This window comes from Simochromis diagramma, unplaced genomic scaffold (genome assembly GCF_900408965.1).
Source record: "Simochromis diagramma unplaced genomic scaffold, fSimDia1.1 OVJJ01000343.1, whole genome shotgun sequence".
Classification (NCBI taxonomy): Eukaryota; Metazoa; Chordata; class Actinopteri; order Cichliformes; family Cichlidae; genus Simochromis; species Simochromis diagramma.
The window spans coordinates 4,261,272-4,285,249 of NW_024386831.1; the positions used below are offsets into that span (position 1 = coordinate 4,261,272).

Genomic DNA, 23,978 nt, shown 5'->3' on the forward strand with positions numbered 1-23,978 from the left:
AGGTGCAGCAGCCACACTAGTTTGATTTAAAGTTACCAACACTGAAACTGATTATCAAACAGTCAGAGTGCAAGTGTGCAGCATTTACGACTGGAATTTAAAATACACATTCTGGATGTAATATCAATACACATATTACTATTACATCTACGACTTTAAGACGTAATATTAATATGTGTATTAAAGTGGTAGAATATGGGACCTAGAAAAGGTTTCAATTTGAGCTAATTTAGCTAAAAGACTGACAAGAAGTCAGTACTGGTCAGTGAGTAGGCTGTAGCATATCGGCTTTTTTCACAATGTCCTGTAGCAACAGACACGCTAATTATGCGAAACATATGAAACAAATTATATGAATATTTGCCATCTTTGTGTTGGGCAGTGTTGCAGATTTTATACATGTTACAAATGTTTACTAGGACATTGGAGAGGACTCAGATGTTGTGAAACCACACCTGTTGCATGCTGCTTCTCCTCCATCCATGTCATCGTTCTGTCCAGTAACAGTTATTCCCCCATTATGAGCCGCCCCCTTTGTCAGAGTCAGCGCAGTTGTTTTCCTCGACAAAGGTTGTTCTTCGTTTTCCGTGTAGACGATAGTGTGGTGAAGGGGTTCCCCCAAGTCCTCTTGGCTCCCCAAACTAAACTGAGAGAAAGAGGAGGATCAGTGAGGGGGAGGCATATATAAATCTGGCTATACGTAGTAAAACCATAATCAAAACCACAGATAATTCTCTTTTGTTTAAGTATTAATGCCACAATCATCTTATCAGCAGCTCAGGTACATGAGTGGATTACACTGTATAAGTCACATTTTACCTGTGGCTGGACCTCAGGGAGCTCTGCGGGAGTGACAGCCACCCCTTGCCCTTCGGTCTCTGACTCTGCCTCTTCCTCGTCTACCTCGTGTATGGTAGGCGTAACGTCAGAAGGCGGCAGCGAAGTCTTTTTTTTCCTGCGCTTCTTTTTGCGCCTCTTCTCCATGCTGTGTACCCTCTTCCGTAAACGCTGGGGCACGGGCAGGTGAGTGGACAAGGGGTGGTGCATATGGTGAAATGTGTGTCTGTGATCTGTGTCAAAGAGAGGCCATGATATCAGATGGTTTATTCACATCAGCTGGCTGAGCAGCTCATTCCATATCACGTGAAATGCTTTTTCTTTGGTGATGTATACAGACTTCCCAGCTGCACATCCATGACATCAATCGCTCACTCCAACAGCTCAAAGGGGGTTTATTGGATTGCAGTCCGATGAATGTGGAGGCCATTTGAGTACAGCGAACTCACCGTCATGATCAAGAAACCAGACAGAAATAATCTGAGCTCTGTGATACATTATTCTTCACAAAGCAGCCATTAGAAGATGGGTACACTGTGGTCATAACTGGATGGGAATAATCAACAACAATAGTCTGGAAGGTTGTGGTGTTCAAACAATTGCCAGTTGATAATAAGGTTTTCAAGGTATTCCTAGAGAACATCCCCCACAGCATTACACCACCACAAGCAGCCTGAACTTCTAGGATGGACCCATGATCAAATTCACTCACACTACAATCCAAGTGTTGTAGCAGAAATCCAGATTCATCAGGCAACATTTTTCCAGTCATCTGTTGCCCAATTTTAGCAAACCAATGTGAATCATAGCCTCAGTTTCCTTTTCTTGGCTAACAGGAGCGGCACCCAGTGCGGTCTTCTGCTGCTTTAGCCCATCTTCTTCAAGGAGCAATATGTTGTGCATTTACAGATGATATTCTGCATACTGTGGTTATCTGAGTTCATTTTTCCTTCCTATAAGCAGCAGTCTGACCATTCTCCTCTGACAATTCCCAGTGTAAATTAATTCTGCACATGTTAAAGTCATGGGTCCTCCACAGAATGACAGCGGTACCATGAGGGGATGTTTTTATTCTTAGCTACCTCACACATTTCAGCCTGTCTGAAAAACTCCTATACTTATTATCGACTTCTCCCCAAACAATTTCTAACTGGGATTCAGCTCAGCAGAATGCAGAACAGTTTGAAGAATATTGGGATGAGACTTCTTATAGTTTGTATTTGGCTAAAAGGGTATATATATTATATGAATTTTTTTTTACCTTTTCTAGCCATTTACAGTGATAGATATCAGAGAAAGTCATAAAAATAAAATGCAGACGTTATTCTTTTTCTGAAATACTATAGTCGCCAAACGTGTTGAAAAACTTTCACTAAAATCACTAATTAGCATTATATTTGCATTTTTCCTCGTTTCAGGATGTGTGAGCCCTTTATATTCGTTGTTTCTCTCCTACTCTCTGTGCCCACACAGGCTGCAGCCTATATTGTCATACCACCAACAGACATATTGTTCTGTTTCTTTTCAGGCAATGAACAGTTGCCGACTGAAACTGCACTTTTAATCAAAAATCGCTTCCAAGTAATTTCCAAGCGGCAGCAGTGTGCTGATGTGAGCTGTGAGCTTCTGTTGTTAAAGAAGTTGGAAACTTTGAGGAGAACCTCAGAACCAGCTGGGTACTTAAAAAAGCTGATATACCAGCCAGCCTTAGGACTACTTATAGTTTGCTTGGGCCAAGACTTTGAATTCCTTTCAATAGCAAACATGCAGTGTAAAAAAAGTGTAACTTTCAGTTGAAAGACTCTTCCTTTAATTCCTAAGACCCTAGAAAGACATAACTAAAACACTCTTTAACAAACACCAAAGGAAAGCAGCTCCTTATCTCCTGTCAGGTGATAGCCATCAGCTAATCTCTTGAAAGCTAATCCAGCCTTTTACTCAACATACCCAATATATGGTGCCCTGCTTTGATCTAATCTCTTACCACAACGGACAGGGTCAGGATCAGCTGGGATACATGTGTATTTACAGTACAGGATATTTCAGCACTGATGATTGTTATGATGCCAATGCTGCCCAGATACCAACAGTAAAAGATTTTTTTTAAAGCACTGTAGAAAAATCGACATTATGTGCACTGTCACATAATGTGGCATTGTCTTATTTCTTGCATATGTATATTTTTTCATTTTCATTTCTATTGTTTGCACCTTTGATCCAGGAGGATGATATTTCGTCCCACTGTATACTTGAGTGCATATTGTTGGGTTGACAATAAACATCGACTTGTCTTGACATTGTTTCATGTCAGTGTATCTTAAATTGTAGTCTTCAGTGTACTGAGTGTATAGGTACCAGCAGCAATGGCTGCAGTGACTCCAGCCATGCTCCCAAAAGTATAGGACAAATGTGTCTATTATATGGACACATGCCGTACGTCCAGAGGGGGACACATTAAATAGGCACTTTTAAATTTTGTTTGTAAAATGTCATATTCAGTCATGTATTTTAAGATTTACAATAAGCTTCTATGTCCATTACTTAAAAAAATACCACCTTTTGAAATTCTTACGGATACATCCTGTAATTTGTTTGGACAGAGTTGCAGCTTTTCCTCTGTAAAAATTTTGTGATTGTTTCCTTGTCTTGAAAAGCTCTATATAAATACATTTTACTTGCTTGCTTACTTTGTTCACAAAATCTAGTAAATAGTTCAAATAAGTGTGCAGTGCTCAATTCTAAGATACGTGGTAGAAATTCATACACAGTGTACAGAGTGCACTGCAGATAAAGCTGATGGATACCACATGACAGGAGTACTGTCATGGCTGCTGGTGCCAGACGGTCTAGTCTCAGTATTTCAGTAACTGCTGATCTGCTGGGATTTTCCCACACAACCATCTCTGGGGTTTACAGCATCAGCTCTCTGGGTGAAAGGGCCTTGTTGATTCTTCTTATAACCACTTGTTATAACCAAAGGATGCAGAAGAGCATCTCTGAATGAACAACACATTGCAGATGGGCTACAGCAGCAGAAGACAACACCAGGTGTCAGTCCTGTGAGCTGAGAACAGTGAACTGAAGCTACAATTTGCAAAGGTCACCGAAAATGAACAACAGACGATTTGAAAAATGCTAATGAAAATGAGTTTTGGTCAGTAATATAAAAACAAATCCAAAATATCAAATTCGACATTTGACTGCATTCTTGTCCCAGTGGCTTCTTTTGTTTGTGCAAGTGAAGCTATACTATCATGTGTACACGTGCGCACGGCAGCTTTGCTTACACTCAAAGTCTTTCTCAGTGTAGTGTCGCCCCATCCTGTCTCCACTGGTAGAAGCAGAGTCACTGATGATGTCTGCAAAGCGCTCCACGGACAGAGCTTTCTCCCAGTTCTCTTCCTCCTCTTCTTCCTCCTGGTCCTCCACGCATCCATCCTCATCTTCCTCTTCCACCCTTACCTGGACGACAGTACAAATACTTTCAGTAAAGACAAAAAAGGATGATTAACTGCATGGCAATAACCGTAACTCATATATCCAAAGGCCACTCTTGCCCCCTGTCATTGAACCTCAGCTTTAACAAGAAGTTTTTCCAGTTTGCTATAAAATCTCTACGTGATACATGAAATGTGTTACCCTGATTACTATATTGTATATGCTAGCAAAGTGGGAAATCTAACCGGACAGTTCTTTAGCACGACACACCTTGACTCATCAGAAACAGCAGCCACACGAGGGGAACATTCATGCTAAATGAAAGTGTAATGCTAATCTGGGATGAATGCAAAACAAATAATTATTTTTGCTACTATTTTATATGGAAAGTAGGTCTGCTGTTTCTATTTCCAGACATGATTTGCACTCAAGCCAAAGATTTATTTTTGCTGTTAAAAAACAAAACAAAAAAAAACAAAACATGTGATTGTATTTTAAAATAATTCTGCATCATCAGAATAGGAACACAGCGACTGTATATTCTCTGTTACATGCACAGAGGACATCAAATCAATACAACAAAGTGCTAAGCAGCAAAGAACTAATGCACTAGAGAGCCCCTGGAGACAGTGAAGACTGATGGGAGTGTCCTGCCTCAGCTATTTGGTGCTTGTGATAGGTCAGAATCACTGGCACATGCTGCTTCCTCGGCCTCAGATTGGTGCTGGCACAGTGCGTACTTTGGCTACCGTTCAGTGGTCTCAGATTGCTGTGTGCCAGGGCTCCATTACTTCCTAATTACCAGCAGGATGAAGGGACATGATGCATTTAATGATCCAAGCTACCTATCTACACAAGGCTGAGGCAGATGTAGCTAGGCAGAATAAAAGAAAGGTTGTTTTTTTTTGGTTTTTTTTTTTTAAAGTGAGTGAGCAGTGAACGCCTTGTTTTTACTGCATGTCCAGCTCAGTTTTGTTCATGGTTTAATGTGCTCTGTGTTCCAATGAGTCAATTTCCCCATTCACTTCCTCATTTCCTTCACCTGCTCTGGTGAGGGCTATTCGTCAGAGTAAGACCCTGAATTTAATAGTCCCGACATATTGCAACAGGGAACAATATTCTAGGGAGAGTTTACTACAGACAAGAGGCCTAACTCTTTCATGTTAGCTTTGAAGTCAGATGAGGTGGAAGGACACAGGAGGTGGGCCACCCCAGCCCAGGTGGTGGCGGCGTGATACGTACAGAAATAGAATCACACACAATGGCTTTACAGTGATTTGAAATATTGTATGCTTTAAGTACTGTATGCCCAAATGGAAATCAGATATATTACACAAAAAAACCCCGAAAAAAATCAGGAATGTATATTTGCCCTGTTTGCTATGAGTGCCATCACCGTGGGTTACAATCTACTGTCTGTAGATGTAATATTTCATGAAAATTCAAAATCTCTGTGGCTGGTTTGGTCACTTTGAACCAATTAAAATGTAAAGAAGCTTAAATTAAAAAAGTCCAATCAACACAGCTGAGATCCTCTCTAACCTTTACTCTAACCGCCCGACATCTACTACAATATTAATTTTTAATAATTTGTGGTATGGTGAGCCAGAGATGCATTTAAATATTTATCAGCGGCTGACTACTGTTCAGGAGGGCGTATGTGGGGCTGTGTTTGCTTTGTGTGAGGATTACGTGTACTCGTGTTAGTGATCAGGAAACACTAAGTGAAAGCCATCGGGGTTCTGTACGCGCATTTCAGTTATGAAGTTACAAGGTGAATCAGGATTACTGTGAGGTCAGTTATAAATGATAAGCTACTGTAAAGAAATTTGGATTATGTTACATGTGTCTGTGAAGGTTCTCAGTCATCCAGGTCATCGTAGTCTAAGGAGCTGCGAAAAAAAAAAGCATCTGGACTTCTTTAAGTTGCTTGAAGACGTTTCACCTCTCATCTTCAGTTCTAAGAGCAATTAGTGGAGAGTCCCAGATTTTAAGCCCTATGGGAGTGTCCCCAAGAGGGTCGTGGACCCCCTATTGATCCTCTGCCTAATCACAAGAGCCAAGGTGTGAAAACAGGTGTGGGTCACAATCAGTCAAGGTTTCGGGTGAACCCATTGTGAAGCCTAGATCCACTGAGATCATATCGCCGAGGATGTGAGTGGGCATTAAGGCGTCTGCGAAGGGATCTCAAAACCGGATTATAGACGGCACACAGTTGGTGTCGTAAGCCACCGCCTCTGTTCAAAGATGGTCGCTCACAGTGGACATAGAAGCTTCTTTCACTCCTAAGAACTATCTTAACTGTCCCCTTTTAACAGCTGTACCCTTGTTGAATGACCAAACTCTTCACCCAAAGTACACAAGTACTTCTATGTTTGAGGTAATATACTGCAATAGTTCATTCAAGTAAATTATTTAAGTTTTTAAATGCAAACAGAGATCGCAGCATGCACTGTTTGACTGTCACAACTATACGAGGAAAAACAGCATGCATGATGGGAACTTTCTGTGTCTTTAATGCACGTTAAATTAGATCTTCCTTGTTTCTTCTCACAGTAATGAAAACTAAGTTAACCATGATGAAGCTTCATATTAAATTAGCGTCCTACCATTGTACATGTATTATCTAATGAAGTCATAGAGAGCAGCAGGTTCACAGGTTGTATTTGTAACATTTTTTTAAAATGAAATAAAAAAAGGACGTCACATTAGTTGTATCAAAATATGTGTTTACGTGAAAGAAAATAAAGCCGAGTTGAATAAATTAGCAAACGTGAGACGAATGAGTACACATCAGCTACCGAAGCAACCATCAAAGAAACAAAGACTTTGAATAAACTTTGGTTTTGGCTTATAAAAGCTGTAGCCAGGCCTTGCTTATACAACATTTAGGATACTGGAAAACACCATTGGACACTAAATTTAAAATATAAAATGAACCTTTTACTAATTAAAACACAGGCGGATAAAAATATTTAGCTCTTTAAAATTCTTCTCTTTGTGTTTCCTCGCAGAGTGCTCCTCTTTCTGTTGCTTCCTCCTCCTTTTATTTGGCGTGCCGCGTTTAAAGCTGCTTCCCTGTCGCTTAAAGCCGGGCCTCTTTGATTTAAGGAGCTGGCACGCTTCCCAGAAAAACTAATCACAACTAACATAAATATCAGCATCAGTGTTTTGCTTTTCTTCTCACTGCACAGCTGATGTTTATGAGCAATTATTTCAAACTGAACAGTTTGCATAAATATGATGTTTTGAAATAAAATGAGGGATGGTGAGCTCTCCTCAAATATGGTTCAATTATTGCATGCACCCATAAGCCTTATGAGCCTAATTACTTCTGTTAACTTCTATAGAGTCCCTGTAGAAAACAGCAGCCTTTGTCTTCAGTAAATTAGCCCATTTATAACTGCAACATGCTATCAAATAGAAATATTCAACATATGTTGCGTTATCTTATACATATGCCCGCGCTGCAGTATAGAATTGAAACTTTTGAACAATACGGTGCCACACAGTATCAGTTTTAGGTTGAAGGTGTACTTGGAACCCTTTTGGTGAAACCTTCAATTAAAGTTTACTACAGAGAGGACAAACTGACAGCACTGCAACCAAGCCAGTGATCCTTTTACGTAGTAAGCACTTAAAATAAGAACTTCAAATAACTGAAGACCAAGCAAATAAAGAGATACCACTGATTTGTCAATTTAACATTTAAATGCAATGCAACTGATTAACAAAGCTGGATACTTGTTTCCCCTGGGGCTGTCAAAGAGTACAATGTAAATCTAAGGACAAAAAGAAAAGGTCTGCAACAAGTCATCATGGTTTGGTTTTTTTATTTAGAAGTTTCAAAAATATGGCAAATTAAAATGATAGAATTTAACCAGGTTCTTCCATGCTGCACCACATATGAAACATCACTGTTAGCGTTGAGAAAAAACACTTAGATACATAAGCAAAAGGTGCAATGCAAATATAAGAAATACAATAAATTACAGGAGTGCAGCATCCCACATTACCACCATATGATGATCAGTGCTGTTAGCAGCAATGTGCATTCCCCCATCAACATGCAGTCCAGAGGTGATCAGGTCTTTGCAACCGTAGCACCTAGACTCTGGAATAACCTCCCTGCTCATATTCGTTGGCTATTATCTGGCTTGTTGTGTTGTCACCTTTATTGTTTCTTGCCCTGTTCCTTCTTAACTGTTTCGCTCTCATTGTCTCATGCTCTGTCTGACTGTGAAGCACTTTGGTCAACTCAGTTGTTATTAATATGTGCTATAGAAATACACTTTGATTGATTTGATTGATGTGCCTTAAATTGCAAGAAACAAAAATACGTGACTAAACCAGGACCTATGCTGTGTTGTTTCAGCCAGTTCACACCTCCAGTGAACATGTCAAAGTGTCCCCCAGTAACCCTAAACCACACCTGCCTCCATTAGAGAGTGAGTGTGTATGTGGTGGTTAGAAGTGTTTAAAGGTATAGAATAAAATACTGTATAAATGTATGTGTGAATGGGTGAATGTGGCTTACAGTAAAAAGCGCCTTGAGTGCTCACTAAGCGTAGAAAAGCTTGGTATAAATAACAGTCCATTTACCATTCACGTTAGAGAGCAACACCAGCGGTCTCTGTGGCAACGGGGACCATTGGGCTTTGCTTTCATATGATTCATACACACATGCCCTCACACTAAACCACAAAAACAAAGTCTCGACTAGCAGAATCAATCAGACTATAGGAGACTAAAACCTGTGCAGAGAAGCCGCTCCGTCTCACTGCAGAGGCTCCGTCTGTGTATTTGAACACAGAGCAGACAAGTGATTGAAGGTAGAAAAGAGTCTACTCTTTGCAGCCAATCGTTGAGCCTGTTATTGCCACCAAACTACAATATGTTACATGCACTTTGGAGGACACAGTTCCCGCTGTGCATAATGACACATCACCTACTTAGATGATAGAACTGTTTTTCCCTGAGATCACCGGCTATTCTGTTTCGCTTGAAGCAAAGCTACAAAGCATTGTGCAAAGCTGGACATGGAGCATTTTCCACAGACCCGAGGGTGACTCATCACTGCTTGGAGAAATTGGAAGTAACAATTTAGTCTTCAAGACATTTCAGTGCTCTTTTCACTCAAGATAATCATCTTGCTATTGTGTAAGGAAATGCTATTGCTCAAAATATGAGCAAGGATGTACACCGAGCCACACCAGAGTCTAAACAGCAGGATTTTATGACAAAAGTCAACTCATTAATTGAATCTCTGCAATTTGCTCAACTTCAATGAACTCTGATATGCAAATATGGTCTGCTCATTATCCATTTATGACCTTGGATTGAACAGTTTTAAGAATTTAAACAGAGAAGGCAACTGAGCTTATTATCAGTTTTGCACCATCCACCTAATTTCCTCTGCCAAACTATAAACTGCTCCACCAAAAGTAATTGTAGACCACTAAAAGAGCAGATGGTGCAAATATGTCTCCTGAGTACAATGGGTCTTGTGCTGGCATGTTTCTGGCTGGCTAGTACGAACAATAGCAGTTAGTTTATCAATGGACTGTCAGCTAGTCCTGTAACATTGGTGCATGCGGCCGAGCTTATGTTAATTTAAAATGTTATTGCTTGCTGCCATATGGCAAAAATATAAACAATGCCTTTGGAAATATTGGAAACAAGCCCTTTGTTTTCGGTACACATGGTGCGTCAAAGGGCAGCGTTAGCCTGAGGATGACAGAACAGTAATGTCCAAATGCTTCCGACTGAATTAACAGATCCAAGTAGAAAATATTCAAAACAACAACAAATATTATGTTTTATTGCCTATTGTACACCATTATGGATATGGAAATATCTGCAGGCATTGCTCTCTGGTCGAAACAAGTGTTCTGGCAGTTAACTGGTGTGAAAGTGTGAACTGAGAGCTGGAGATGTTGCAGCTAAGAACTGACTTAACACCAACTCAAACAAATCATTTCATGGCTATCTGTCAAACAATCATGTAGGCTTTTTTTCTCACTTAGCTTTCTGATCTCAAGCCGCACTCGCTAACAGCACTGAAGTTTCTGGAGACCTCCTGTAGCTTTAAAGGAACACGACTCTATTGTACAAGCTGCTATAATAACATCTGCTACACAACACTTTTCTTATTCAGATTACTTACTCTATTACTTATCCAGAGTAATAGAGTAACTAGCTGGTTAGACACCATGTTTCTTTAAGGACTGACCTCAAGTCTATCTGAATTTAGAAGCAGGCCTTTATGTATTTAAGACATTCATGTGGATAGATGAAGCTGGTTATCAGATGCATTGCAATGAAAATGTACAATATGTCTCATAATTAGAGCAGGGCGATATGACCAGAAATATTTATCACGATATACATTTAAAAATTTGCGATAACGATATAACTGACGATATAATTGACACTAGACAAAATACTTTACAACTCCACAACTTTATTAGTGCAAAAAAAAACCATCAATGTATTTTCACTTAAACAAGCAGCTGTTTTTTATCTCCATTAAAGTTATATAAAAATTTAACAGTGCAAATGCAAATTCCTTGCTGACAGTTTAACCAAAAGGCATTTGCAGTGGGAATTGGCCGACATATCCTCAGCATAACCATGTATAATATCCACAAAACTTAAAAAGAGGTTATACACACACAATACGGTAATATTATGTTGAAGCACAGTACGTATCACTCCGCGAGGCTCCTGACTACGGTAGCCGTAATGCTCCGACAACCCATCAAGCAGTGCAGGTTCATAGCTTAGCAAAGTCGTACTAAAACATTTGACAGATTTTCGAGCGCCGTGTACCACAGAAAATCGTTTTGAGGCCAGTAAGCACAACCAGAATTCATACATAAGGCACACGGGATTATAAGGGGCACTGTCGATTTTCAGAAAAATCAAAGGATTGATTTTAAGTGTGCCGTATTTTCCAAAAAACACGGAAAAAACGACGGCCCTCTAGCATGCTCTACCAAAAATAGTGCTTTGTTGTGTATCTGACGGACGAAGGCTAAACCAGTTCCACACCAATGAAGTTGCAGCATTTTTACAAACCAATTCTGGTTCATCCGTTTCATTCAACGATCCGCTTTTGCCCTTCTCCGTCGCCGCCATGCTTTTTCCGCCATGTGCGTATGATAATAAAGGCACTGTGCATGCTCCATATTCTATCGCGATATTTCATTTTCTTATCGTTGCCCAACATTATACCAGTATTACCGTGAACGGCATGATATGATTTGTAACCTTCACTTTCTGTATTGTAATGAATTCTGTATCCTGACTAAAACTCTTCAATTAAGCCATTCCTCTGGAGATGCTGAGTTAGCGGTTTTACAACTACTCTTTCAATAATGTTTAAAATAAAAGTTGGAGATTGATCTACAAATAGCTAAGACAGCTGGGTCAAGGTATGTCTTTTTTTGAGTAATGGTTTCATTACCATCATTTTAAACAGATTCTACTAAACCACTAATAAATGGTAGGACTTCTTTGAGCAATATTGTAGGAAAGGGGTCTAATAGGTGGCTGTAGCTCAGGAGGTGGAGCAGGTCATCTACTAAACAGAAGGCTGGTGGTTGGATCATTCAGGTAGCTGCTCTGCACTGTGTTGGCACATGGCATTGAAAAAGATGAAAGAAAATGAACTGCATCCTTGAAGTTTCAGATAGACATCTACTGTAATGACATTCATTAACCCCTCCTGTGCAATCCATTATTATATTATTATGCTAACTATCGTTATTTTTATAATAACAGGTTCAGTTTAAGAAAACAATACTTCTTACCTGCTGTAGGTTTATTAACACATCTATGTCAGGGGCATGACCTCCTGTAGCCATGGGGCCCGGCAAGCAGCCAGAGGGTAGAGCAGACCTCTAAAACGTGCAGGGTCCCGCAGGGAAGTGGACTAGTGTGGCTGGAATGAGGGGAGACTGGCTATGGAATTGCTGTGAGGAAGATGATGCGGTGGACGTGACTGGACCAACAAGAGTGGTCCAAGAAGTGGGTGACAAAGGTCAAAGTGTTTAGGTGTTGGGGTCAGGTAGGGTTTGTGTCTTTGGGAGAGGGGAATAAGCAGGAGAGAGAAAGAGGGAAAGAAGGGCTGCACGGCAGGAACCTGGAGGAGGACGGGATCAGCCCTTCTCTTTCACTGCTGGGGATCCAGGAAGCCTTTGGGGTGGCATAACCTGCTGGAGAATGAACAGGGTAGGAGGTTAGCAGCCAGATATGATGGATAGTTTCTCCAGTGACCAAGCACATGTAAGGTTATATAGTACATAATCACCATATGCTGATGGATACACATCCAAAGAAACACAGTCATATATAACCACAAATTACACACAGTAAACTAAAAGTCCACAGACAAATCTGAAAACAAAATGTGAATCAGAGAATCTAATTTTAATTTTTTCCTTTTTAAAAAATGTTGAGGTTTTTTTTAAGCTAGGTAGCTTAGCATAATTACAGGAAGTGGTCCAAATTAAACAATGTTCTGTAAAAACATAACAAAATCCACCTATAAGCAAGTCTAAAGTTTGCTATTACTGATTATAAAGCGCTTTGAGTGCTCAGAGTAGAAAAGCTTTATATAACAATGAGTACCACAAAAAGATGTTGGAAGTGTTTGCTTACAGATTGTACTGCCTTTGTAGCTGCTTTGACCTTTTGCAGCTATGAGCTGGTTGGCTTGTACATTATTATTTATGTAAAAGTATATTCAGGTGGTAGTAATGTAATTGACATTATAAAACATGCACGTAGCTTTTGCTGTGGAAAAATGAAGCTACATGAATTTTACTTGAATGTCACTAGATGTCGATAGCTGTGGTTAGAAAAAAATACTTAAGCCTACGCTGTTCTGGTGAGTTTATGAGCTCACTAAATTATTTTGGATCGTACTGAATAACAAAAACTCTTTTTTTTGTAAATCATGATCACTAGCCAATGAGCATGCTGCCTATGAGACAAAAAATTGTTAAACTGAAAAAAAGTCTGAAGGTTTGGTCACTGACTGCTTGGCTTTTTATGTCATAATTGAAAATGTGGCCAATAAAAGTATATATCTGAGTGACGGTAATAACATTTAATACGTAAAATGGTATTACGGTAGAATTATTTGTCTTTGGTGTAGTGTGACCTAGATAAGTTAGTTAAACCTATTTATTACAGTAAGTCAGGTAAAGTAATTATATATTTGAAACAGCTATTTCCCCACTTCTCACCTAGCTGACATTGGCAGGGAAACGGGGAAATCTAGAGCTCTGTACCAGAAAATACCAGACTGATGCAAAAACCAGCTCACTGTGAGTCTCAGTGGGACTGTTACCATTATGTTAAAATTAAATTTCCAGATAGAAATTAGCATCTTACCAGCTAAGTGACTGTTAAGATATCTTCACAGGTCATTACTGCCGGTGCTCCATGAATTAAATGATTTCAAGTCTTTAGATCAGTTTCATAATTTGAAAACCCCAGTAGCACACATCCACAAAGAGCAGACAGCTGAATCATCCTGAAAATGTCAAAAATAAATGCTAGTGATTGGACTGGTCTCAACATGATGGAAAACAGGTGCTTCTCTTCCATGTAAACATGCCGGTTGTTGGTCTGTAATTATATTATTCTGGGCAGTGCAGGAGGGGACGGGGCAGGGGAAGAGCTGCCATTTAAAATCCACTAACTCCTCCAAAGACTGAGTCTGTGCTGTCTATAATTTTGGTGTGCCTACATTGCTTTGCCAGACCAGACAGAGAAGGAAATACCAGAATACGCTAATCCGAAAATCCTTTTGTCATGCGCAGGCTTTGCTTTGATTAACTCATATTTTTGATTTATTGAGCTAATAATACCCCTTGGTTTTTATAAGGCTTCGCTGCAGTATAAACAAGAAGGACGCAAAACAGAATACATTAGGCTAAATTAAGCAAATAATAAGTAAGAATGTACTGCCAACATAAAATAGTCATGGGAATTAATGAAACCCAGTTAAATCAACCCCGAGTGACCAGTTGTGTTTGGTGTTGCTGTTTTCCCACAGTCACAATATGAGGCTCCACATCTGTCTCAGTTTTATTCAGCTGACTCACTTGCTCCCTTTGAGACATTTACATTTGGCTCACAGCTCACATTATACACAAGGCACTGCACAAATAGAAGTACTGTAGGCTGCTGAGATCTAGAGCAGTTTGAGGTTATGTCTTTAACAGTGAGGTACTATGCACATGCACTCCATAGTACTGCATTAACAGTTCAGTACACAGCAGATGCATACACCTCCCCTGCATAACCACAGGCTAATCCATTGTGAGTAACTCTCAGTGTTTTAAAGCACAGCTTTATGGATATGCAACGAAAATATACATCAAGCAACGTGAATATGGAGTGGTAACGGGGTGAACATGGAGTAGGTAGTCACACCACAAAGCTGACCCATATCTTGCCCTGCCTACCACCACCCAGACCAGTGCCCAGTGATATCAAATGTCTCACCCCCTTGACACAGCCATGTAATCAGAGAGCTCTGAATGGTTCTGCCTTTGAATGTGTGAAAGGATTGATATATTAGTGATTGTGTTACAGACACTGGTGGCGGAAGCAGCTGAGGAACGCCAACATTAGAAAAAAGGAAAACAAAAGGCCTGGTAAACATCCAGTCTGCAATACAAAGAATCAGGGTGACTGGTCAGGGTGTGATACCTACAGAGAAAAGTAAAGATGAGATGACGGTAAAGTATTCCGCTGGATTTCTGTTAAACATCAGCAACTGAGCAAGAAAGAAAAAACATATTTATATGACGATGCAATGATTGCATAACGAATGTGAGAAAGAAATCCTTGTCATATCACAAGTACATGGCAGGTTGGCAGATATGCCAAAAAATGTGTTTACAGACAGGCATTTCATTTGCTCAGATTACTATGTAAAGTGGATGCTTAACCTTGCAATTGACTTTATAAATACCGTCATTCTGGGCTCCCTCTGCTTGACAGCCACCTTGTTTAAACTGTTACCTGTTTCAAGAGATCAGCATAAAATATCAACTGCCAAAAGTAATTCGATCACAAGGTCTAGAAGTTAGAAACGAGCTGTAAAAAAGTACCACAAGAATTCTCTAGACTAGGAGGTTTAAGGACTAGTCACGGAGTTAATGGAATTGAATAACCATACCAATTCTGAATGTACACTAATACTGATGTCAATAGTTGGGCCTATTGGTGGTTAACCCTTTAAGACCTACCATAGAAACAAGTCCGCCAGAGTTATCTTTATATTTTTACATGCTGTAGTGCCATTTTTGGGAGCATTTCAAGTTGCTATACATCAATACAACCGTTATAGCCCAAATTTGAATAATATGTATGCATTAAGTCTATAATAACTACATAAATAAAAAGTGCAAAAAAGTGCAATAAACTACAAAAGATGTAAAATCGTATTTGGGTTGGGGTTTTTTTTTTACATATATTTCTAGTTAGAGAAATTTAAATTTCACGGGGCGATCATGGCTCAAGAGTTGGGAGTTCGCCTTGTAATCGGAAGGTTGCCGGTTCGAGCCCCGGCTTGGACAGTCTCGGTCGTTGTGTCCTTGGGCAAGACACTTCACCCGTTGCCTACTGGTGGTGGTCAGAGGGCCTGGTGGCGCCAGTGTCCGGCAGCCTCGCCTCTGTCAGTGCGCCCCAGGGTGGCTGTGGCTACAATGTAGCTTGCCATCACCAGTGTGTGAATGTGTGTGTGAATGGGTGGATGACTGGATGTGTAAAGCGCTTTGGGGTCCTTAGGGACTAGTAAAGCCCTATATAAATACAGGCCATTTATCATTTTTACCATTTAGAGAAATTTAAGAGGTTTGTCCCTCAAAACTGTAAATACAAAAAAGTTGCACAAAGTAGTTTCTAACAACAGGAAATTTATTTTGAGTGTCTTCATAGTTTTATTTTTGAAATACACCAAATTTTATATAGTGCTGGAAAAACAAAAATAAATATTATAATGCGAATTTGCAAAAAAACAGCAGGTGCATCAAAATAAACTATTTACAGCAGTGCAATTTGAGTTCTAAGCATCCCAGAAACTATTCAAAAAAAGCATGAAGTCAGACATGACTTTTAAAATCACCAATACAGGCTTATAAGGTCCCTAAGGTAAAAAACTACATTTTCCGCGAAAAAGACGTCACTTCCGGTTTCGGCCAGGTAATGGTGGACACGCGATAGTTCGCGCTGACGTCTATCCCAACAAAGGAAGTGTTATGAACAGTTGATCAGATCGGCAAAGCGTGTTTCTGGAATATTATATTTTTGTTGCTGCTGTTTGTATTTTTGTTGTTGCAAGCGCTTTTTATGCTGTTTTTGCAAAGCCATATGTGGAACAACAAGATGATGACATAAGATGTAAGTACAACTCCTCCGGTTTCATGTGCAAAACAATTATTGTGCTAGCTTGCATGGTTCTGGTTCTACAGGGATTTAAAAATAGTTACGCAAAACGGAGCGTGCCCTCTCCGACCAGTTTTAAAGGGTTAATACTATACATTGTAATACATATACTATTGTAGATTTACAAGACATCTGATGATGTTATGAAGTTCTGAGTAAACATGGTATTTACTAACATTTGATAGACCAATTAATACATGACTTATTAATAAAGAAATGTAATAACATATTAAATAATAAAGATAATAACTGCAACCCCACTTAATTTAAATTTGCCTATGTGGGTTTTTTTTTTTATTACCGCTATATAGTAGAAAGTCAAGCCCAGGCCTACTCTCATATTTATAGTCCCTGCACCTGTGCAAGCTGCTTTGCAACCCAGCTCCATTATAACTCCTTCTTTCCATGTTTGTCTTTTTTAATTGATGCCTGCTCTGTACTGAATGTGGACTCTCACCACTTCTCTCCCCACCTTCAGATTTCCGTACATCCATCAAAGTGCTGGGATGACCCCAAAAACAACAAAATTAATGCTCTGATTTATTTCCTTTTAGGCTGTGATTTTGACATTAGTATTTCTTTAAGCAAAATAAATGAATTAAACTAAATAAGTAATAAATATGTAAAACTTTTTTTTTTATAAAGAGAAAGCTAAAAAGTGTATGTTGACTCACTTCCTGGATTAAATTTTATGTTGTTGAATTTATGACTTTTAGTCATCGTTAAAAATAAAAGTTGTGAGTAGCCAAAATGAGTTTGGCTTTTTAAATGAGTTTAAAAGGCCAAACTCACTCATATTTCAGCCTTCGATATATGAGTGAGGAGCATGGACATCTGGAAGCATCTTGGTTTAGGACTGCTGCTCGACCATGTTGAAAGAAGCCAGCTGAGGTAGTTCTGGCATCTGGTCACGATACCTCCTAAGCACCTCCCTTTGGAGGGTTTCCCGGCACGCTCAACAGGAGGAGATCCCAGGGTATTCCCACAACCCACTAGAGAGAATGTTTATTTCTTCTGGCCTGAAAATGCCCCATGATCCCCCCAGGAGGAACTGGATGTATCGCCCTGCCCAGGACATCTAGGACACTTTACTTAGCCTGCTGCCACTGTGACCTAGCTTGTGATATAATGGTTGGATGTCAGAAACTTAAGTTCCCCCCCAGCTCTATGTAGTTGTTGAACGTTATCTGATCATACTTGTTTTGGAAAAACTTTGTGTTCAAAAACTGGTTTCAATCATTTTTTTTTTTTTTAGAATGTCCTTTTATTAGAACAAAAGGACATTTTAAAAAATCTTATGCTGACACAGAAATAGCACAAAAGTGAAGTTTGTAATTTAAAAGAAAAATCACAGGCTCCAGGAGTACTAGCAAAGTACGGCAAATACAAATATTTAATTTATTGACTGCATTAATGTGATTAATAATTCTTGCCTTGTGAGCATCTGCAGTGCACTTTTGACCAAGGAGGGTTAGGGTCACTCTTTCTACCATGTTTGCTGGGTATAACCGCATTTTGAGAATTTAAAGTAATATACCACTAGTTCCAAACTTTGCAAAGAAAAACCACCATATATGTCTCAGTTAACCCAAGTGATATAGTATTTTCAGGGGAATTCAGTTTGATTTATATAAGAAGAAGAAGCTAATTTGTTTTTGTGTCTGACTGCAAACTTTTTGTTTATCATGCATAAATTAGTCGAGTGTAATGTGCACAGAGGCAGAAAGCCACAGATGCTTGTAGAGTTACTGTTCAACAGCTTGGTGTTTGTGACACATCATTTAATCAAGGTAATCGCAGCGGATCAATACATCTAATGGAGCTATCTTTTGGTGCAGCCATTTGCAAATTAGGTGTTGTAGCCCCCAGATGGCTGCAGGGACTCAACTAACAGCACTTTAAAAAGACTTTTAATCTAATGTGGCATAACAGCACCACATGGCACATATTCAAGTTAAATAACGTTGAACAAAAATAGAGGTATTTAGTATTTTAAAGACTCTTAAAACCGATACTGATATATCAGATTTAAAAAATCTGATATATCAGTATATCGGACAATATTTTTTTTTGTTTCCGACACATATAGATTCAACAGATTTTCTTAATATTTTTTTAAGCTATTTATTTACTCGTTTACACTTTGTCCGACTCATCTTGGATCAGCCTGTTGTTGTATTTCTGTGTTGCCAACAGAGAAGTTGAAAATGCCCTCTGGTGGCCAAACTATGTAACACCAACACTCACAACATGGCCTTGGGTGTTTCTGCCGTGTCCTCTTTACTTTTTCAAATGTTCATTTATCAAACATTATAAGTGCCGATATTTGTAGATCCGCAAATAGCTAATATAGGCTTTATTGTATTACTTGCTTTTGCCTTGTAGCCTTTTATGTAATATGGGATGTGAGACAGTATATTTTAGAGCCTTAACCACAGAGAAAAACACAATTTCAGAAGTATTAATTTAGTCAGTTAATTGTGGTGTGACATTGTTAAACTGGTAAGCATCGCCCACGTTAGTGTTCTGTACTGGCAGCTACTGCGGCTCTTTATAGGATGTCAAGAAACTGTCATTAAAAATTGAATTTTTCTATGTAAGAGACAAGATTCAAGACTTGTTAGAAGCTTGTATAACTAAATTGTAGATGAAGTCATTTTATGCTACTCAGAAAAGATGCTAATGACATAAGTAAAAAAGGGTGAAATAAATAAGAACCTGTGGCTGGGATGTGGCATCTTATTAACTTTAATTTTTGACTGATAAAAAAAATGTTAATGCAAACTGCTTCCCCTCAGGTAACAGAAAAGTCCATTTCATTTCTAAATCAAGTATAGTAAGCATGAAGCCCATGACTGTATGCAGGACAGATTCACCCAAGAGGTGCCATGGGAAAATTTAAATTTAAGGTAAACCTCGAAATGTTTACCTGGTGTCCCTGAGATTTTGCTGCTTCATCATACTAAGCAATTGTAATGAAAACAAAGAAACCAAAGAAAGAGAGTGGTCGAGTTTGACAAAGAATTAGTCTTGGCATCAGTGTAGAGACATCTTGCAGACTTTCACAGTGCACACTGACAAACATGGACAGGACCTCACATACAGTGCAGACGGAGAGTGTAAGATCGTGACTTGCTGTTAACCACATTTAACCTGTTAAATCACATGTATCCGCCTGAATACTGCTAAAAGCGTCATGTAAATATAATCTGTGCAGACCACTGCTGCACACAAACTCATCTACTAGTCTCAAAGACTGCAGTAACAACCACTTCTCCAACTCCAGGCCAGATCGGGGCACTTCAGACACAGCAGTGAGCTATTTCTTCATATATACATCTAAATTTAGAGATAAGTGGGCAGCAAACTCAGAGACATGATGGCTCATAATTCTACAAAGCCTCAAACTTGAACACAATGATGCTACAGACTTAGAGTGCAATATTTTAAGCTTGACGACCAAAAAGTATAAAGCTCTTTTCATAACTATAGTCATCAGTTTTGTGCATTCATATTGTGAGACTGGAACGACAATGATAAATTATTTATTCAATCTGATTTAGTTCAGACACTGAATTTATCATTAATCCATTTCTAATTTCTATCTCAGACGCCATAAACAATTTATATCACAAAATCAATGTTGATAAAACCAAACGGAGAAAAGATGAATGTGTTTATGTAAAGCTCTTTTTTGAATTCAAACTGAGAATAAATTACATTTCATTGGTGCTGTTAACAGCAGTTATACATAACATTTTAAATAATTCAACAACAGAAACAAGATGACTGTGACTCTCTACAAAGTTTTTATTGCAACCATAAGTAGACAAAAATGAAAAGAGCTACTAGGTTATTCTGTCAACCTAAAACGAGGTTTGATAAATCATTTTCATTTTCATCAGAAGAAATGACCTGAAATCAATTTGTGTACTAAAATGACTGAATACACAGAGAAAGTGTATTTAGTTTTATTCTTTGTCAGTACAATTGGACAACACAAATCTATTGAGATGTCTAAATTACTCAGAATAAGGGGTATTAAAAATATTTTGTCTTTGTACTATAACAACGTTATTGATTTTCCTAAAACTAGTCTCGGACAAACACCATCCATATTATAGTCATTTTAAAAAATAAAACTACCACTGACTTTTTTCAGGGGAAAAAACTAAAATAAAATAAAAATTAAAAAAAACTGAAGCAGATTTCTGTCCCGTCTTCACCCCCAACCAGTCACCAGATGGACACCTGAGCCTGGTTTTCCTGTAGGTTTCTTCCTGTTGAAAGAGAGTTTTTCCTTCTCACTGTCGCCAAACCACTTGGTCATAGAGGGTCATATGTTGGGGTTTCCTCTGTTTTCCCTGTATTATTCTTTTGTATACAAATAAAGCACTGTGAGGCAACTGTTGTTGTGATTTTGTGATACATAAATAAAACTGAATTGAATTGAAAAAGATTTGGCACAGTAATGGTGATCTTCTTTTCAAGAAGATAGACACCTACTGTTCAACTTTTAGCAATAATATAAGTATGATGGGCGAGTCAACCATTTTCAACCAGAGTGAAGTGTCTCAACAAACTACTCAAAGAATTCTTACAGTAAAGACGTCTGATTGTCACTACTGTGAATCTAAATATCCACCTGTTGCTACCATCAGATCAAAATGACTTTGGTTTACTACCAAGCTAGTTGCCTATTTGATGCTTGTTTCTACTTACTGTAGCTCTTGTTATAGTAACTTGTTTTGGCAGTGACACCTGGTAAGTTGTTCCAGTAATACAAGTACTTTTCGCAGTAATATATTATGTAAGGTATTACAAGTCAGATTTTCAGTTTTTCCAATTAAATCCATAATATTTTTGCATGTTTTTCACTTAATTTTACTGATGTACCTGTTTTTCAATTACTAATCAAACTACACCAGCTTTAACCAAACCAAACCAACAAACTAGCTCATTAGTGCGAACAGTCTAATAAAATTACTTCCTCAACAAAACAGAGGAATAAACTTCTTGACAGGTCAGTTTCTGGACTGGTCAGTTTCAGTTTTCTCAAATATTTCTTTTTCAATCCTTAACATTAGCATTTTGGCTGCTACAACGTTTGGCTTTTAGCCCCAAAAGTGACCATACTGGGAAGAGAGGATAGGGGTTAAGTTAACAGCTATGGCTAGAAGCTGAAAGCATCCACTGAATGAGTGCAAAACACAGATACATAAACCAGCTAATTAGTATAAAGTAACCGACTAATGAAATAGTCAGATGTGCTATACCACACAGCAGCCCATATTACATGTCAGATAATGTCATTAACTTCTCCAACAGCACAAACATAGTCAAGAGGTCCAATTCAGTGACTTGAATTAGTGATCATTTTTCAATTTTTTCAATATTCAATATTTGTTTCACAAATTCCTTTCCAAGATTTCAATAAAACTGAAAAATAACACCAAAGTAACTGCAGTTTTCCACATCTTAAAATGTTTGGCAAACAGGAATAAAAATTTGCAAAGTGCCTGATGTGGTCCGCGAGCATATTAACAATACTAATACTATCAAAATCACTGCCTTGCACTTGGATGGAGGCAGGAATAAGAGCAAGATAACTTAAACACGAGGCAATTCTTCACTCTACTACAGGCAGAGAGGAAATGATTCTCACAGGGTAACCTGAGCCTCTACACATTATGGCAAATCGTTCATGCTTTATTATAAAATGTGAGTGTTTATGTAATGTAAACTGAATTATGCTGTCATAAAATGCAAACAGGGAGTGAGATGAAACCTCCGAAAGGCTCCTTGTTTATTTATGATAGCTGAGCAGCCCTTCTGGAGGACATATTGTCAGCTGAAATCCCACTCAGCTCCTTGTGGCTCAGACATAAGTGGCTCGATGATCAATACTCGCACTCAATTCTGAAATTCCTTATTTATAAAAACAGAGAAGCACAAAGGTGCCAGGTTACCTCCACTCCGCTGGTTTCCACGGGAACAAACAGGCAGCTTCTTTAAACCTTCAGTTCCTGGAAATCCTCCAAAAGCAGCCCGAGTTTACTCTCCTCAGCAGACGACGGTTGCTGAGTCATTACTATGTGACCTTACCGCCACCTCCAGCTACTGTTTGAACTTGAACGTCGGACTATTTCACACAATCCAGAGCCACCGATCTTCTGCGAGCGACAACTAGAGCTACTTTCTGCGATAAAACAACAATATCGACTATCAGCGTACTACAATGAGCACAACGCCACCGCCTCCGACTCGGAGGAACGCTGCTCCACCTGCACAATGAGTAATGAAGACGTATCTGCCTCTCCAGCAGCCCCTGCACCCGCAGACAGCGCTGCACCTGCGAGGACTCACTCTGCAGCCTTCCTTTGCAAGCTGGCATGTCTCAGTTTGAGCGAAAGCATTAAATCCGCAGCATTAAGCAGCCATTTACTTTGCCAAAGCACATGCATGTCTTTGCTGCACGGCAATTATCCACGCAGCATCACGCTGATGCCACGGTGCGTAGTTGCCCACTCAAAACTCAACGCTGTAACGCTTGCATGGATCATTTCGCGGACTTACCTGCGTTTTCGCAGAGCAGTCTGCACAGAGGAGAAGGAGCTAGAAGCGGGAGATGAGGCGACTATAGGACGCAGCAGCGGGGATGGTTCACTCTGCAACCTTTACTGGAGACACGCGAGGCAGCCTGCTGGATCTGCCAAAGGATGCTCAGGCTGACCACGTGACTGGGGAGGACAACCAGCCTATCTCAAGTTACCGATGGACACAAAATTTAGAACTTAATCTCAGAAGAGTCAGAGCAGCAGGCAAAAGCAACAAAAAACACACAAAAAACCTCTTCAGTAAACAATTCCTACGAGACAGATGACCAGCTGTTTAAATATATATATAAGTGGAAGTATAACAATATGCCTCAACACATGTGGATTAATCATGCTGGCATAACTACACCAGGAATAGCATTATCAGAAAATCTGGAGGAGTAGTTCATAGTTTTACACTATGCCAAGTCACCCTCGAACCTTATGTGTGGCACCAGAACAGTTTGTGTTTTTCAGGTCTGTACTCATGAACTGCCGGTTTTGCATCATCATCATCATCATCATCATTATTATTATTATTATTGTTATTATTATTATTGTTATTGTTGTTGTTGTTTCCAAAAATAAAAATAAAATCAATACAGAAAAGAAGGAAAAAGTGCGAAAGAATCATAACTT

The 23,978-nt window shown here is 39.1% G+C and overlaps 1 protein-coding gene across 8 annotated transcripts in view; it reads right to left on the reverse strand.

Moving 5' to 3' along the window:
* slc4a3 (solute carrier family 4 member 3) overlaps nucleotides 1-23,598 on the reverse strand; it is a 62,128-nt gene extending 38,530 nt beyond the window's left edge. For 3 of the 8 annotated variants that reach the window (XR_005695245.1, XR_005695244.1, XM_040027569.1), the window contains exons 1-5: nucleotides 23,320-23,598; nucleotides 12,090-12,494; nucleotides 4,125-4,299; nucleotides 820-1,070; nucleotides 456-646 (exon numbers count right to left, since the gene is read on the reverse strand). Coding sequence is in view for 6 of the 8 variants with exons in the window: in XM_040027569.1 (XP_039883503.1) it covers nucleotides 456-646; nucleotides 820-1,070; nucleotides 4,125-4,299; nucleotides 12,090-12,143 (671 nt within the window). In the remaining 2 variants the exon portion in view is untranslated. Of the gene's footprint in view, nucleotides 1-455; nucleotides 647-819; nucleotides 1,071-4,124; nucleotides 4,300-12,089; nucleotides 12,495-13,677; nucleotides 13,820-15,007; nucleotides 15,609-22,712 lie in introns of those variants that run through there. The other 5 variants (XM_040027573.1, XM_040027571.1, XM_040027574.1 and 2 more) reach the window with 5 other exon arrangements.
* Between the last annotated feature and the right edge of the window lie 380 nt (nucleotides 23,599-23,978).